General features: G+C 45.2%; 1 protein-coding gene across 3 annotated transcripts in view; it reads left to right on the plus strand.

Annotated features, from left to right (window-relative positions):
* The window catches only part of vps41 (VPS41 subunit of HOPS complex), a 237,190-nt gene that overhangs the window by 6,062 nt on the left and 213,375 nt on the right, over nucleotides 1-17,753 (plus strand). For 2 of the 3 annotated variants that reach the window (XM_063042399.1, XM_063042407.1), the window contains exon 2: nucleotides 3,482-3,520. In XM_063042399.1, coding sequence (XP_062898469.1) covers nucleotides 3,482-3,520 — 39 coding nt within the window. Of the gene's footprint in view, nucleotides 1-3,481; nucleotides 3,521-9,910; nucleotides 10,041-17,753 lie in introns of those variants that run through there. The other variant, XM_063042410.1, reaches the window with a different exon arrangement.

Below are 17,753 nucleotides of genomic sequence, written 5' to 3' on the forward strand. Positions count from 1 at the left end.
TTTGTTTGCCACACATGTACACTGAAGCAGAGGAATGCCTTATTTGTGTCAGTGAGCAACGTGGGCCAAGGATGTGCTGGGGGCAGCCCGCAAGTGTCAGGCTTCCAGCACCAACAACCTACTAACCCTTGTCCATACGTCTTCGGGACGTGGGAGGATACCAGAGCACTCAGAGGAAACCCGCGTGGTCATCGAGAGAAAGTACAAACCCATAACAGACAGCGGCAGGATTTGAACCGTGGTCGCTGGCACTGTGAAGCGTTGTGCTAACCGCTATGTTATTGTGCTGCCCCCAACATGGTGTTCTGTGCTCCTTTTTGTAGTTGCAGAGTTTTTACCCATCTTGCTTTGTTCTAGTCACATACTGATGGAAGTAGGCCTGTGATTTCCATCCTCCATTTGGCTGATCTCTCTCTCTCTCTCACCCCCTTGCTCGCTGCAGCCAGAGAAAGCTCTCTGCGTTTGACCGGTCTCTCTCTTACTGCAGCCGGAGGATGGTGCCGGAGTCTTGGGTCTTGGGCAAGGTTTAGTCGACGCAGTTTGTGGATTGGACACTGCAGCCCATGTTATTTGTGTTTCTGGTTACCCCTTACTTAATTGCTATTTAGTGCAGTTTTGCTCGGGGCGGACTAGCTGTGTGGCCTACAGTCAGTGAATGACACAGTGCTCAATTGAACTAATCTAAATGTTCTTGGACTGTTTCAATGACGTTGTGGTTTGATGTTTTATATTCTGTGTTTTTTTGTTCATTTTTTGCTGCACTGATAGGAGAATTACTGTCTGGTAGAAGGCAAACAGTACGGGGACTTTTTTCTGGTTGGCTACCAGTGACTAGTGGTGATCCACAGGGGTTGGTGTTCGGACCACACCTTTTCATGTTTCCTGTGAATGATTTGGATGATGAAATTGTTGCTAAGTTTGCAAAAGATACAGAGATAGGTTAGGGGGCAGATTTGTGTTGAGGAAGCAAGGAGTCTGCAAAAGGTCTTGGACCAGCAGTTCCCAACCTGGGGTCCTTGAACCTCTTGCTTCATGGTATTGGTCCATGGCATAAAGAAAGTTTGGAAATCCCTGACCTAGACAGATTGGGAAAATGGGCAAAGAAGTGGCAGATGGAATATTGTGTTGGGAAGTGTATAGCCATGCACTTTGGTAGAAGGAATAAATGTGTAGACTATTTTCTAAATGGGGAGAAACTTCAAAAATCACAGGTGCAAAGGTACTTGTGAGTCCTTGTGCAGGATTCCCTAAGGGTTAACTTGCAGGTTGAGTCCGTGGTAAGGAAGGCAAATGCAATTTTAGCATTCATTTCAAGAGGACTAGAATATAAAAGCAAGGATGTAATGTTGAGGTTTTGGTCAGACTACAGTTGGAATATTGTGAACAGTTTTGGGCTCCTTATCTAAGACAAGATGTGCTGGCATGAGGAAGGTTCAGAGGAGGTTCATGAGAATGATTATGGGAATGAAAGGATTAACATATGATGAGTGTTTGGCTCTGGGCCTGTTCTCTCTGGAGTTTAGAAGAATGAAAGGGGATCTTATTAAACCTCTTAAATATTGAAAGGTCTAGATAGAGTGGTTGTAGGGAAGATGTCTCCTATAATGGGGGGATCTCGGACCAGAGGACAAAGCCTCAGAACAGGGGCATGTCCATTTGGAATGGAGATGAGGAGGAATTTCTTTTGCCAGAGGGTAGTGAATCTGTGGAACTCATTGCCACAGACAGCTATGGAGGCTAAGTCATTGGGTATATTTCAACCAGAGCTTGATAGGTTTTTATTTAATCAGGGTGTCAAAGGTTACTGGAAGAAGGCAGGAGAATGGATTTGAGAGGGAAAATGGATCAGCCATGATGGACTGGTGGAGTAGACTTGATTGACAGAATGGTCTAATTCTGCTTCTATGTCTTATGGTCTTATTTGAGGTATTTAGAGAATGCCTGTGCTATTCCACAAATGAATGGTCTTGGGTTGAAATATCGACTGTTCATTCCTCTCTAGTGATGCTGCCTGACTTGCTGAGTCTCCAGCATTTCAAACAGGAGAAAATCTTCAGACACTGGAGGTCCGAGCAACACACAAAAAATGCTGGAGGAACTCAGCAGCCCAGGCAGCATCCATGGAAAAGAGTACAGTCGACGTTTCAGGCCGGTGTTGTGTATGTTGTTCTCTCCAGCATTTGGTGTATATGTTGTTGAAGATTAACAGCATCTACAGAATCGTATGTTTAAAGAAGGGATGACGTGGTTTGTTAGTATTTAGTGGCCTGGTATAATTAAGTTTATTGTTCACTGAAAACAGAAGGATATTACAATTATTTTCATACACAATTTTATACTGAAGGTCTGCATCAACCAAATATTTACCGTATTATTTCATGCTGACATCAGTGTTGGTGACCTTGTTCTAAGGTGCATAAAAAGCCCTTTTCCATGTGTCACAACTGTGAGCTACTGACTTGTTGAGTTCCTTGTGAGACACTGGGCGGGATGATGGCAGAGTAGCCAGAGCTGGAGTTTCTGGGAGCAGTTCGGAAGTTGTGGGATAGATTCATCCTAAAGAAGATGTATTCTAAAGGCAGGATGACACAACTGTGGCTGACAAGGGAAGCCAAAGCCAGCATAAAAACCAAAGAAAGGGCCTGTAATAGAGCAGAAATTAGAGGGAAGTTCGAGGATTGGGAAGCTTTAAAAAACAGAGGGCAACTAAGAAAGTCATAAAAAAGGAAAAGATGGAATATGGAAGGTAAGATAGCCAATTATACTAAAACGGATACCAAAAGTTTCTTCAGACATATAAGGAGTAAAAGACAGACAAGTCCTGGTTATGCGGCCACTGACGCCAGGCAGACAGTCTCTGAAGCGGATTGATAATGGCTGGGGTCAACCATCTTGTAAAGATGGTTGCCCGGAAGAAGGCAATGGCAAACCACCGCTTCTGTAGAAAAAATTTCCAAGAACAGTCATGGTCACAGAAAGACCATGATCACCTACATCATACGACATGGCAGTTAATGAATGAAGAAACATTGAAACATGGCCACATACAGTGAAATGCATTGTTTGTGAGGAAACCTGCAAGTGTTGCCATGCTTCCAGTGCCAGCAAAGTGTTGCTAACTGGATATTTTTTGTTTTTCATACCATTCTCTGTAAACTCTAGAGACTGTTGTGTGTGGAAATTACAGGAGATCAGCAGTTTCTGAGATACTCAAACCACCCTGTCTGGCACCAACCATCATTCCATGGTCAAAGTCACTTAGATCACATTTCTTCCCCATTATTGAGCTGAATCTCTTGACCATGTCTACATGCTTTTGTGCATCGAGTTTCTGCCTCATGATTGGCTGATGAGATATTTGCATTTATGAGCAGGTGTATCCAATAAAGTAGCAACTGAATGTATTATATTGAAAAATCCTATTTTGAAGTAGTTTGTATGATATGTAATGCATTAATTCTGCTCTGCTTGTCTTTTACAGGAAGCTCAAAACTATGAGGAGTCCACAGATGAATCAGAGGTAAATTAAACCCAGCAATTATCTGTTATTTCATCCCTACAATAATGGAACAGCAGATTTACACTCGCGTCTTGTGAGGAGTTGTTTTAATTGCAAACTGAGGCTTTATAAGGCATAGGTCAGGCTGCATTTGGAATATTCTGAGCAATTTTGGGCCACAAATTGCCTAGTTCAGCTCCTGTGTCTCATGGTATCATGTTGAAATACAATACTGTGTCTAGAGAATCCACAAGAGGTTCATGAGGATGATTCCGGGAATGAAGGAGTTAACATATGAGGAGTGTTTGGCAGATTTGGGCCTGTACTCACTGGAATTTAGAAGAATGCATGGAGATCTCATTGAAACTTACTGAATGTTGGAAGGACTAGATAAGGTGTATGTGGAGAGGATGTTTCCTATGGTGGGGGTATCCAGAACTAAAAGGCACAGCCTCAAAATAGAGGAGCGACCTTATAGAATAAGTAAGGAGGATTTTTTTTTTTAGCCAAAGAGTGGTAAATCTGTGGAATGCTCTGCCACAGACTGCAGTGGAAGCCAAGTCTGTGGGTCTATTTAAAGCAGAAGTTGATAGATTCCTGATTGGTCGGGGCATCAAAGGATATGGTGAGAGGGCAGGTGTATGCGGTTAAGTGGGATCTAGCTATGATGAAGTGGTGGAGTGGGCTTAATGGGCTGAATGGCCTAATTCTGCCCCTATGTCTGATGGTTTTATGGTCTTAATTTAAATCCTGGTTCACAAAAACACCGAAAGGTTTCCTAGAATTGAATACATAACTCCTGAAGAGCCTGGGACAGTGGCAACTTTTACACTACCCCCACTGGCACTTGCAAAGGTTTCAGAAATTCAGTGAGCATAATGGTGGGTGTTATAGGATGGGGAAGAAAATGTGGTGGGAGAAATTGGGATGAGGGAGGAATTGGAGAGAGTCTGATCAAGGCTAGGAGGTGAAGAGAGCAGTGGGGATTGTGTCTTAGGTCTTGCAGAATGTAGGAGGCTGAAGGTATTCGCTGGATGAACCTGAGGTATGTGGCCTACAGGTTAGAACATAGAACTGTACAGCAGAGGGCAGGCCCTTTGGCCTACAATGTTGTGCTGAAGCAAATAAACTAGGAATCAAGTGGCCAACCAAACTAATCCCTTACACCTACACAATCCTTCCATTTTCCTCACATTCATGTGTCTATCTAAATGTCTCTTAAAAGTCCCTGAAGTATCTGCCTCTCCCACCACTCCCAGCAGTACATTCCAGGCACCCGCCACTCTCTGTGTAATAAAAAAAAACAAACAAAAACTTGCCCCTCACTTATCCTTGAAATTACCCCCTCTCACCTTAAATGCATGCCATCTGGTATTAGACATTTCAACCCTGGGAAAAGGATACTTCCTGTCTACTCTGTCTGTGCCTCTCATTATTTTAAACCTCTATCAGATTTTCCCTCAGCCTCCGCCACTCTAGAGAAAACAACCTAAGTTGTCCAAACTCTTGTAATAGCACATGGCCTGTAATCCAGGCAGCTTCCTGGTAAACCTCTTCTGCACCCTCTCCAAAGCCTCAACGTCCTTATAATGAGGTGACCAGAACTGTATACAGTACTCCAGATGCGGCCTAACTAGAGTTTTATAAAGCTGCAACATAACTTACTGACCTTTGAACTCATTGCCTTGACTAATAAGGGCAAGCACATCACAAGCCTTGTTAACCACTCGATTAACCTGTGTAGTTACTTTCAGGGAGATTTCACAAATGACCTGACTTGGTCCAACCAAGCAGAGTTCACAGCCAAGAAGGCCCAACAGCGCCTTCACTTCCTGAGAAAACTAAAGAAATTTGGCCTGTCCCCTAAAACCCACTAATTTTTATAGATGCACCGTAGAAAGCATTCTTTTAGGGTGCATCACAACCTGGTATGGAAGTTGTCCTGTCCAAGAATGGAAGAAGCTGCAGAAGATCGTGAACACCGCGCAGCACATCACACAAACCAATCTTCCGTCCTTGGACTCACTTTACACCGCACACTGTCGGAGCAGTGCTGCCAGGATAATCAGGGACACGGCCCACCCAGTCAACACACTTTTCGTCCCTCTTCCCTCCGGGAGAAGGCTCAGGAGCTTGAAGACTCGTATGGCCAGATTTGGGAACAGCTTCTTTCCAACTGTGATAAGACTGCTGAACGGATCCTGACCCGGATCTGGGCCGTACCCTCCAAATATCCGGACCTGCCTCTCGGTTTTTTTGCACTACCTTACTTTCCCTTTTCTATTTTCTATTTATGATTTATAATTTAATTTTTTAATATTTACTATCGATTTGTACTCCAGGGAGCAGGAAGCGCAGAATCAAATATCGCTGTGATGATTGTATGTTCTAGTATCCAATGTTTGGCGACTATAAAGTACTTGAACTTGGACCCCAAGATCCCTCTGCACATGAACACTGTTAAGGCCTTATCCTTAACAGGATACCGTTTCTTTACTTTTGAGCTACCATCACCATCTGGTAAGGAGATGGAGTTCACATTTAGCCAGGTTAAACTCCATCTGCGATTTCTTTGCCCATATCTCCAACAACCTATAGGACATTTCATTGTATATGACTGAGATCGAGAGCAGGTTATTCATTAAAGGGGAGCTGCCTGAAGACCTCTCTTTGGTATCATTGACTCAGCATTACATACTTGTTATAGTGTGGACAAGGTCCTTACAGTCCTTTGAGCCACGTCACCCAGAAACACTTGCTTAATCACGGCAACCGTGGGACAATTTACAACGTCCATTTAACCTACCAACCAGGACATCTTTGGAATGTGGGAGGAAACCAGAACATCTCAAGGAAACCAGTACGGTCACGGGGTATATGTACAAACTCCTTACAGGCAGTGACGGGAATTGAACCTGGGTTGCCTGTACTAGAAAGCGTTATTCTAACCACTATGCTACCATGGAACCCAATATTTATTGTCTAGTCCTCTCAAAATGAGTTCTAACATTGCATTTACCTCCCTTCTCACACTACTCAATCAGAAAGTTAACCTTCAGAGAATTCTGTACAAAGAATCCCAAGTCCCTTTACACCTCTGATTTTCATTTAGAAAATAGTCTACACCCTTTTTCCTTCTGCCAAGGTCCATATCCAACATTTCTCTGCACTATATTCCCTCTGCCACTTTGCTAATTCTCCTAATCTATCTAATCCTTCTGCAGACTCCCAAAATACTCACTAGTATGCTCATAGCATTTCTGAACTCTTTGCAGATGCCAATGAGGGTAGCGTAAATGCTGCCATTGTCCCAGCTCTTCAGGAGCTCTGTATTCAATTTCAGGAAACCTTTGGATGGTTTTGTGAGCCAGGATTTAAATTGTATTTCAACAGTTGTTTGGCAACCTGCTGTTTTCACAAATCTCCCTTGCGAGTTATTGATCGAGGATTTTCAGATTTTAATTAGTATGTGGGTGTAGGTAAGAGAGTGTAGGGTATTTAATGAGGGACTAAATCATGAAGTGATGGGAAGTTGAGTAGTACTGTTGTTTTTTTTAAAGAAAACTTTCTCCTGGTGTGCCTAGATCTCTAATTTAGATGCAAATGGATTAAACTGGAAAGACATTGCAACTGTTCAAAGTATTTCATAAATGCCAAAAAAAATGCAGAAAGAATATATAAGCCATTCTGTGCAATGAGTAAATCACATAAGAGTAATAACAGGAGATTTCACCTCCTCCCAAATAACTTGCCACGGGAAGAGGGTGTAAATGTAGAATGAATGACGTCTTGTGTAAGGGGAAACTTCTTCACTGAGGGTCGCAAGATAGCCCAGCAAAAGTGGTGCATGTGAGCTTGATTTCAATGTTTAAGTGAAGTTTGGATAGGTACATGGATGGTAGGGGTGTGGAGGATTATGGTCCCGGTGCAGGTTAATGGGAGTAGACAGTTTAAATGGTTCAGTTTGGACTAGATGGGCTGAAGGGCCTGTTTTTGTGCTGTACTTTTCTGTGACTCAGATTTAAAAGATAGCGTGAGTAATTCCTGTTAACAGGAAATGAGCCAACAGTGTTAAAGAACAGAAGATCAAACCAACCAAAGTAAAATCAGCTTTATTACCACTGCCATAGGGCAGCAGTACCGTGCAATACATGAATTACTGTGAGTTACAGTCTGAGACCCTCGGTTGGTTGGGGTCGACCATGGATGTTGCATCTTTGTTGAAGTCAATTTGCAAACCAGGGCAGTACGATATGGAGAGAAAGCTGTTGCCCATGTAGCAGGCTCCCCTTCTACAAGGAGCTGACAAATACAAAAGAACGGCAGAGACCGATACATTTTGGCACCACTGGTGCTGCAGGAGTTCAATGCAAGAGCATTGAACTCAACATAGGACTGCCTTAGGGACCCCAGCTCTCCATTTTTCCTTTGGGATTTACTCCCGAAGCCTTCCCCATGAGTGGGTGTAGCCGCAACGCAGCGGAGGTTTGAGAACAGAGTTCTCCTTCTCCTAGATGAGGTGCCAGCCATGGCTGACGAGCCCCACCTGCCTGAAATGACTAGTTTTAAGGTGCCAGTAACCCACCTTTGTCCCTTCTCCTGTCAGTACAAATGGTTCCTCCGAGCTGAGTAGCTAAGCCACATGCGAAGGCCAGGAGCTGGACTTGGTTGTCAGAGGCTATCTGAGACGGAAGCCATTGGGAGCTCATTCCCACTACCACTCTGTACTATGATAACTTTAAGGAACCAAGTTAAAATACGAATAAGTATTGAGATGGTGTTCACAAAATAATGGACCATTCAGAAATCTAACGGCTTAGGGGAAGAAGCTGTTCCTGAGATGCTTGGCGTGCACGTTCAGGTTCCTGTACCTCCTCCCTGATGTTAATAATATGAAGGGGGCATGTCCTGGATGGCTGTTCATGATGGATCCCACCTTCCTGAGCAGCTGACCAATGTTCTGCAGCTTTCTGAAATTGGGCCCTCCTTACCAGATGGTGATGGGAACAGTCAGAATGATATGGTCCTACTACTACTACTACATCGACTCAGCCCTAGGGGGCCGGCGTCGGGCACGATGACGGACTCTCCACTTCTCCCTCTCCCCCATCAGTGTGTTCAGTTCATCTACATTAGCCGCACCGCTGTCTTCTAGGAGCGTGTTGACCATAGTCTTGGGAAGGCGCCCAGGGTTCATCCTCCCGTGCTTGGGCTCCCATATGATGACTAGGCTGGCAGGTAGCTCGGGGTGGCGTAGACAGTGCCCCGCTAGTTGCAGTCTTCTCGCCTCGATTTTAGTGGTGAGCATCGGTAGGTTGTTATAGAGCTCAACGTTCAACATGTACTGTTGCCAACTCACGTCAAGAGCCATCCGGAGCATTCGTGTATAGCAACCATCTAGAGACTTTCACATCATCTTGGTGAGAGTCCACATCTCAGTGATATGGTAGATGAGTAGAAATTTGCAGGAGTCTTTGGTGACATACCAAATCACCTCAAACTCCTAATGAAATATATCTGCTGTCGGTCCTTCTTCATAATTTGATCAACATGATTGACCTTCGGAGATGTTAAAACTGAGGAACTTGCATCTGCTCACCCTTTCTGTTGCTGACCCCTGGATGAGGACTGCTGTTTGTTCCCTCGATTTCCCCTTCCTGAAGTCCACCATCAATTCCTTGGTCTATTGATGTTGAGTGCAAGGTTGTTGTTGTGACACTCAACCAGCTGTACCACTTCTCATCGCCATCTATACCCCAAGCTACCTTGAGGATAGTAGTCATAGTCATACTTTATTGATCCTGGGGGAAATTGGTTTTCATTACAGTTGCTCCATAAATAATAAATAGTAATAGAACCATAAATAGTTTGTGATATGTAAATTATGCCAGTAAATTATGAAATAAGTCCAGGACCAGCCTATTGGCTCAGGGTGTCTGACCCTCCATGGGAGGAGTTGTAAAGTTTGATGGCCATAGGCAGGAATGACTTCCTATGACGCTCTGTGTTGCATCTCGGTGGAATGAGTCTCTGGCTGAATGTACTCCTGTGCCCACCCAGTACATTATGTAGTGGATGGGAGATATTGTCCAAGATGGCACTTAGACAGCATCCCCTTTTCAGACACAACCATCAGAGAGTCTAGTTCCATCCCCACAACATCACTGGCCTTACGAATGAGTTTGTTGATTCTATTGGTGTCTGCTACCCTCAGCCTGCTGCCCCAGCACACAACAGCAAATATGATCGCGCTGGCCACCACAGACTCGTAGAACATCCTCAGCATTGTCCGGCAGATGTTAAAGGACTTCAGTCTCCTCAGGAGATAGAGATGGCTCTGACCTCTCTTGTAGACAGCCTCAGTGTTCTTTGATCAGTCCATTTTATTGTCAATTTGTATCCTCAGGTATTTGTAATCCTCCACCATGTCCACACTGACCCCCTGGATGGAAACAGGGGTCACCGGTACCTTAGCCCTCCTCAGGTCAGGATACAGAAGTAGGAAACAAGTGAACTGGTGAAAACTATTAATTTCAGGAAGGTGAGAGCGGAATTGTATACATTTTTGTATTATTCGCTTCTATAGTAGTGGAGAGTATATTGACTTGGATGCGTCACGCAATGCCCTTGAGTGGAAAATGCTACTAAAAGTAGTGGATATGGCTCAGTCTATCACAGGTAAAGCCCTCCCCACCATTGAATACATCTACATGAAATGCTGTTGCAGGAAAGCAACATCCATCATCTGGGACCCCCACCACCCTGGACATGCTCTCTTCTCACTGCTGAAGTGAGAAGTGAGAAGGTACAGGAGCCTCAGGGCTCACACCAGCGGGTTCAGGAATAGTTATTACCCATCAATCATCAGGCTCTTGATCCACTCAGCTGCACTTGTTTCATCATTGAAATGTTCCCACGACCACTGGGACACACACAAAATGCTGGGAGGACTGGCGAAGGGTCTCGATCCGAAAACGTCGACTGTACTTTTTCCATCGATGCTGCCTGCCTTCTTGAGTTCCTCCGGCATTTTGTGTGTGTTGTTTGGATTTCCAGCATCTGCAGATTTTCAAGCAACATACATCAAAGTTGCTGGTGAACGCAGCAGGCCAAGCAGCATCTATAGGAAGAAGCGCAGTCGACGTTTCAGGCCGAGACCCTTCGTCAGGACTAACTGAAGGAAGAGTGAGTAAGGGATTTGAAAGCTGGAGGGGGAGGGGGAGATGCAAAATGATAGGAGAAGACAGGAGGGGGAGGGATGGAGCCGAGAGCTGGACAGGTGATAGGCAGAAGGGGATACGAGAGGATCATGGGACAGGAGGTCCGGGAAGAAAGACGGGGGGGGGGTGACCCAGAGGATGGGCAAGAGGTATATTCAGAGGGACAGAGGGAGAAAAAGGAGAGTGAGAGAAAGAATGTGTGCATTAAAAAGAGTAACAGATGGGGTACGAGGGGGAGGTGGGGCCTAGCGGAAGTTAGAGAAGTCAATGTTCATGCCATCAGGTTGGAGGCTACCCATACGGAATATAAGGTGTTGTTCCTCCAACCTGAGTGTGGCTTCATCTTTACAGTAGAGGAGGCCGTGGATAGACATGTCAGAATGGGAATGGGATGTGGAATTAAAATGTGTGGCCACTGGGAGATCCTGCTTTCTCTGGCGTTTCCTTTGTTTGTGATTTGACCACAACGAATGGACTCACTTTCAAGGACTCTTCATCTCATGTTCTCGATATTTATTGTTTATTTATAGTTATTATTATTTCTTTTTGTATTTGCACAGATTGTTATCTTTTGCACACTGGTTATACACTCAGTTGGTTTGGTCTTTCATTGACTCTGTTATGGTTATTGGATTTATTGAATATACCTGCAAGAAAATGAATCTCAGGGTTTTATATGGTGATACAGATGTACTCTGATAATAAATCTACTTTGGGCGCCATGGTAGCATAGTGGTTAGTACAACACTTTACAGTACCAGTATCAGTTCCCACCACTGTCTTAAGGAGTTTGTACATTCTTCCCATGACTGCGTGGATTTCCTCTGGGTGCTCTGGTTTCCTCCCACGGTCCAAAGACCTACCAATGGTAGGTTAATTGGTCATTGTAAATTGTTCTATGATTAGGCCAGAGTTAAATCGGGGGATCGGTGGTTGGCGCGTTTGAAGGCCCAGAAGGGCCTGTTCCATGCAGTATCTCAATAAATAAATAAAAAATGAACATTGGAATTAGCTAAAAAAAAACCATAAAAGGAAGTCCATACTCTTTAGTAATGGCACAATGCAAATTTATAAATACAAAATTGTATTAAAAGACAAAAACAAACATGAGTGGACGGGTGGATATAAGGAAAGCGTTCAAAGGAGTTTCATGAAAATGATTTGAGGAATGGAAGGCTTTTCATATGAAGAGCATTTCTTGGCTTTAGGCCTGAATTCACCAGAATTCAGAAGAATGAGGGGTGACCTAATTGAAACCTTTCAACTGCTGAAAGGAACACACATCAAAGTTGCTGGTGAACGCAGCAGGCCAGGCGGTATTTCTAGGAAGAGGTGCAGTCGACGTTTCAGGCCGAGACCCTTCGTCAGGACTAACTGAAGGAAGAGTGAGTAAGGGATTTGAAAGTTGGAGGGGGAGGGGGAGATCCAAAATGATAGGAGAAGACAGGAGGGGGACGGATAGAGCCAAGAGCTGGACAGGTGATAGGCAAAAGGGGATATGAGAGGATCATGGGACAGGAGGTCCGGGAAGAAAGACAGGGGGCGGGGGGACCCAGAGGACGGGCAAGAGGTATATTCAGAGGGACAGAGGGAGAAAAAGGAGAGTGAGAGAAAGAATGTGTGCATAAAAATAAGTAACAGATGGGGTACGAGGGGGAGGTGGGGCCTTAGCGGAAGTTAGAGAAGTCGATGTTCATGCCATCAGGTTGGAGGCTACCCAGACGGAATATAAGGTGTTGTTCCTCCAACCTGAGTGTGGCTTCATCTTTACAGTAGAGGAGGCCATGGATAGACATGTCAGAATGGAATGGGATTAACTCTGCTCTTAAACGCATCTCCCCCATTTCACGGACATCTGCTCTCACTCCATCCTCCCGCCACCCCACTAGGAATAGGGTTCCCTTGGTCCTCACCTACCACCCCACCAGCCTCCGGGTCCAACATATTATTCGCCGTAACTTCTGCCACCTCCAACGGGATCCCACCACTAAGCACATCTTTCCCTCCCCGCCTCTTTCTGCATTCCGCAAGGATCGCTCCCTACGCAACTCCCTTGTCCATTCGTCCCCCCCATCCCTCCCCACTGATCTCCCTCCTGGCACTTATCCGTGTAAGCGGAACAAGTGCTACACATGCCCTTACACTTCCTCCCTTACCACCATTCAGGGCCCCAAACAGTCCTTCCAGGTGAGGCAACACTTCACCTGTGAGTCGACTGGGGTGATGTACTGCGTCTGGTGCTCCCGATGTGGCCTTTTATATATTGGCGAGACCCGACGCAGACTGGGAGATCGCTTTGCTGAACATCTACGCTCTGTCCGCCAGAGAAAGCAGGATCTCCCAGTGGCCACACATTTTAATTCCACATCCCATTCCCATTCTGACATGTCTATCCACGGCCTCCTGTACTGTAAAGATGAAGCCACACTCAGGTTGGAGGAACAACACCTTATATTCCGTCTGGGTAGCCTCCAACCTGATGGCATGAACATTGACTTCTCTAACTTCTGCTAAGGCCCCACCTCCCCCTCATACCCCATCTGTTACTTATTTTTATGCACACATTCTTTCTCTCACTCTCCTTTTTCTCCCTCTGTCCCTCTGAATATACCTCTTGCCCATCCTCTGGGTCACCCCCCCCTTGTCTTTCTTCCCGGACCTCCTGTCCCATGATCCTCTCGTATCCCCTTTTGCCTATCACCTGTCCAGCTCTCGGCTCCATCCCTCCCCCTCCTGTCTTCTCCTATCATTTTGGATCTCCCCCTCCCCCTCCAACTTTCAAATCCCTTACTCACTCTTCCTTCAGTTAGTCCTGATGAAGGGTCTCGGCCTGAAACGTCGACTGCACCTCTTCCTAGAGATGCTGCCTGGCCTGCTGCGTTCACCAGCAACTTTGATGTGTGTTGCTTGAATTTCCAGCATCTGTAGAATTCCTGTTAACTGCTGAAAGGCCTTGATAGGGTGGATGTGGCGAGGCTGTTTACTATGGTGGGAGAGTCTTAGGACCAGAGGACACAGCCTCAGAATAGAGGGGCATCCCTTTAGAATGGAGATGAGGAGGAATTTCTTTAGCCAGATAGTGGTGAATCTGTGGAATTCATTGCCACAGATGGCTTTGGAGGCCAAGTCATTGGGTATATTTAAAGAGGAGATTGCTATGTTCTTGATTAGTCAGGGCATCAAAGGTCACAGGGAGAAGGCAGGAGAATGGGGTGAGAGGGATAATAAATCAGCTATAGTGGAATGTTGGACAGACTCGATGGGCCAAATGGCCTAATTCTGCTCCTATGTCTTATGATAAAGAAAATAGAATATGTTTATAAATACATATTTTTTAAAAATTCACACAAGTTCACTGAAAATATTAGCAAAGGTGCAGAAAGATTGAATAATTCCTTTTTCTCTTTAGCAGCAAGATTAGCATGATGAATGTGACATTTTATAATTGATAAACTAATTCATCTTAAAAGAATAGAATCCCTGGTTTGGATGAATTGTATCCGTGCTTATTGAAAGTGGGTGTGGAAGTGATAGCAGTGACATTATATAAAAATTCATTAGAAAAGACATGGTGTAAGAGGTGGGCAGCTAATGCGATTCCTGTATTGGAAAAAGAATGATAGAACAAATCCTGGGAGCTATGGGCAAGTCAGCTTAACGTCAGTGGTTGGAAAGATAATCCTTTCTCAAGATGCAATTGGAAAACATTTAGAAACTAAAACTAAAATCAGTCAACGTTGATTGTCGAAAAGGGGAGGGGTCCATCAGCTTTATTGAATTTCTTGAAGAAATAACAGGGTGGATAAAGGCTGTAATGTATTTGAAATTTTTACGTCTTTTGGTAAAGTGCCACAAGATTACGATCAGAACGTGGAGTTCAGGCAAATTTGCTGAGTAAATAGCAGGCTGGTTCGGAACCAAAAGCGAAGAGAGAACTGGGTTAAATAGAACTGTATTAAATGTATACAAAAATATCAGGGGTATAGATAGGGTTAATGCAAGCAGGATTTTTCCACTAAGAAGAGAGAATCTGCCGATGCTGGAAATCTGGGCAACACAAACAAAATGCTCAGCAGGCCAGGCAGCATCTGTGGAAAAGAGTGAACAGTTGACGTTTTGGACTGAGACCCTTCGTCAGGACTAGAAAGGAAAAGGGGAGGTCAGAGCATGAAGGTGGGGGAAGGGGAGGAAGAAGTACAAGGTGGAAGTGCTGGGGAAACTGGGAGGGGGTGAAGTAAAGAGCTGGGAGGTTGGTTGGTGAACCGGAGAAAGGGCTGGAGAAGGGGGAATCTGGTAGGAGAGGGTAGAAGACCATGGAAATGAGGGAAGGGGGAGGAGCACCAGAGGGAGGTGATGGGCACGTGATGAGATAAGGTCAGAGAGGAGAATGGTGATTGAGACGGTGGGGGTGGGCAATTACCAGAATTTTGAGAAATTGATGGCGGCGCGACGCAGTTTGCACGGCCACTCCGGTGAATGATGTCTGTTATCTGTCAAGTAGGGTGCTGTGCACAATCCTGATTTGATGGAGACAGACATGAGAGAATGGAGAAACTTCGGAAATGCCTTTTTCGCTGCTGCTGTTGCTGTGTGGTCCAGAATCTCTGGAGGGGAAGGGCCCGAATCCTCGGCTTTGCTTGTTGCTTGGCAGCCGGGGTGGGGTCGAAGCGCTCGGCAGAGATGGTGCTCGGTGTCGGAGGGCTGGTCGGAGGCTCGAAGTTTTTGGACGGACTCGGCGTCAGCTGTGGTCGGGTGCTCCCAATGCATCCACAGTTGTCGGTGCCTGGTGGTTTATGGGAAAGAGAGTTTCTCCCTTTTGCCACCTGTTATCGGAAACTATCGGGAGTCGATCGGAACTTTGAGACTTTTTTTTACTGTTCTCACGGTCTGCTCTTTATCAAATTATGGTATTGCTTTGCACTGCTGTAACTATATGTTATAATTATGTGGTCTTGTCAGTGTTAGTCTTTGGTTTGTCATTTTTTTGTGATATCACTCTGGAGGAACATTGTATCATTTCTTAATGCATGCATGCATTTCTAAATGACAATAAACGAGGACCGAGTGTCCTCATAATCTAATTTAATCTAATTGATGCTTATATCATCAGGTTGGAGGAATACAAGGTGTTGCTCCTCCAACCAGAGTGTGGCCTCATCATGACCGTAAAGGAGGCCGTGGACTGGCATGTCAGAATGGGAATGAGAAGTAGAATTGAAATGGGTGGGCAGAGCGTAGGTGCTCGGCGAAGTGGCAGTCTATGTCGGGTCTCACTGGTATGCAAAAGTCCACACCAGGAGCACCGGATACAGTCGATGACCCCAAAAGACTCACAGGTGAAGTGTCATCTCACCTGGAAGGACTGTTTGGGCCTCTGAGTGGTAGTGAGGGAAGAGAAGTAGGGGCAGATGTAGTTCTTGGTCGGCTTGCAAGGATTAGTGGGGAAGGACGAGTGGACGAGGGTGTCGTGTAGGGAGCAATCCCTGGGAAGTGGGGGTGAGGGAAAGCTACCACCAAGCACATCGTTCCCTCCCCCCCCCCCACCCCCCACTTTCTGCGGGGATCGCTCCCTAAGCAACTGATGTCAGGTGAGGCTAGAACTAGCGGTCATGGGTTAAAGGTGAAAGGTGAAATGTTTAAAGGGGACACAGTGGGGAACCTCGCTCAGAGGGGGTTAAAATGTGAAACGAGTTGTCAGCAAAAGTGGGTTCAGTTTCAACATTTTGGAGAAGTTTGGATAGGTACGTGGATGGGATGGGTGTGGAGGGCTACAGGACTAGGAAGAATAGGCCTTGTGTTTATGCTGTAGTCATCTGTGAAGGTGGTGAGATGGAGATACGTCTCTACTAAAGGAAATGTCAGGCACTCCTTCCCTCTGCTAGCCTGCAGTTCACTCTTGGACACGGTGTAGCACCTGCATAGGACTCCCTACCCCCACCGATCACGTGAAGCCATGGGTTCAGGTGGTGGATAGTCATATGAACAGGTGGTACTTACCACAAATCCTGGTTTTGTGACCACTGATGCCAGACAACCTCTGAAGAGTTGGGGCCACCCGTCTTGTAAAGACACTGCCCAGAAGAAAGCAATGGCAAACCACTTGTGTCGAAAAATATTGCCAAGAACTATCATGGACATGGAAAGGCCGTGATCACCCTCGTCATACAACACGGCGCATAATGAACGGACAAGTGATCTATGACTCGGTGATCTCTACAGACAGTTTGTCACATGGATCAGTACTCGTCTCACAATTCAGTCAAGCAATTTGGGATATTATTCAGAAATATAATTTCAGAGATTAGGGATGATAGAATATTGGGGGTGCGCTGGTTATTGGGGGGGGGGAACGGTACCAAATATAGGAACAGATTAATAAGCTTGCAATTAGGAAAAGCAGAAAGAAAGATGTGTCCTGTTTGAAAATGAAGAGATCTGAGCGAGGAGGAGCGGGGCTCTAAGCTGTAATTTGTTTCATAATTCACAATCACTGCAAGTAATGACACCAACTCATAAGGTTTTTTTTTCATATGCAGACATGAAAAATGCAATGGTTTTATTTCCGGGAGAGAGATTTGTTCATTCTATTTCAAACCTTGCTTACACCTCAGTAATTCTGGAAGTGCTTCTAATATTTCTGCTACTGTAAGGATATTCAGCGCCGAGACAATTAGCCTGTGACTGTTGTTTGTTTGGATTGCTCACGGGTGTCTCAAGTGTTTTACTCCATGTGAGGGTGAGGCTTGGGGTTTTGTCGGTTAATTGGCTCTTCCGATAGATTTGCTGTCAGTTGCATACTGTCGACCAGGGTTTCCCAACCTGGGGTCCACAGACCCCTCGGTTAATGGCAAGCGTCCATGGCAGAAAAAAGGTTAGGAACCCCTGTTCTAAACCATCATCAGTGTTGTGCTACTCTGAGTTAATCTTAGTACTATTTATTTATTTGTTTGTTTATTATTATTTGTTTCTTTTGTACATGTACAATTCGTCTTTTTCACATTGGTTGTTGGTCTTTGTGTGTAGATTTTCATTGA

This window comes from Mobula hypostoma, chromosome 1 (genome assembly GCF_963921235.1).
Source record: "Mobula hypostoma chromosome 1, sMobHyp1.1, whole genome shotgun sequence".
NCBI lineage: Eukaryota > Metazoa > Chordata > Chondrichthyes > Myliobatiformes > Myliobatidae > Mobula > Mobula hypostoma.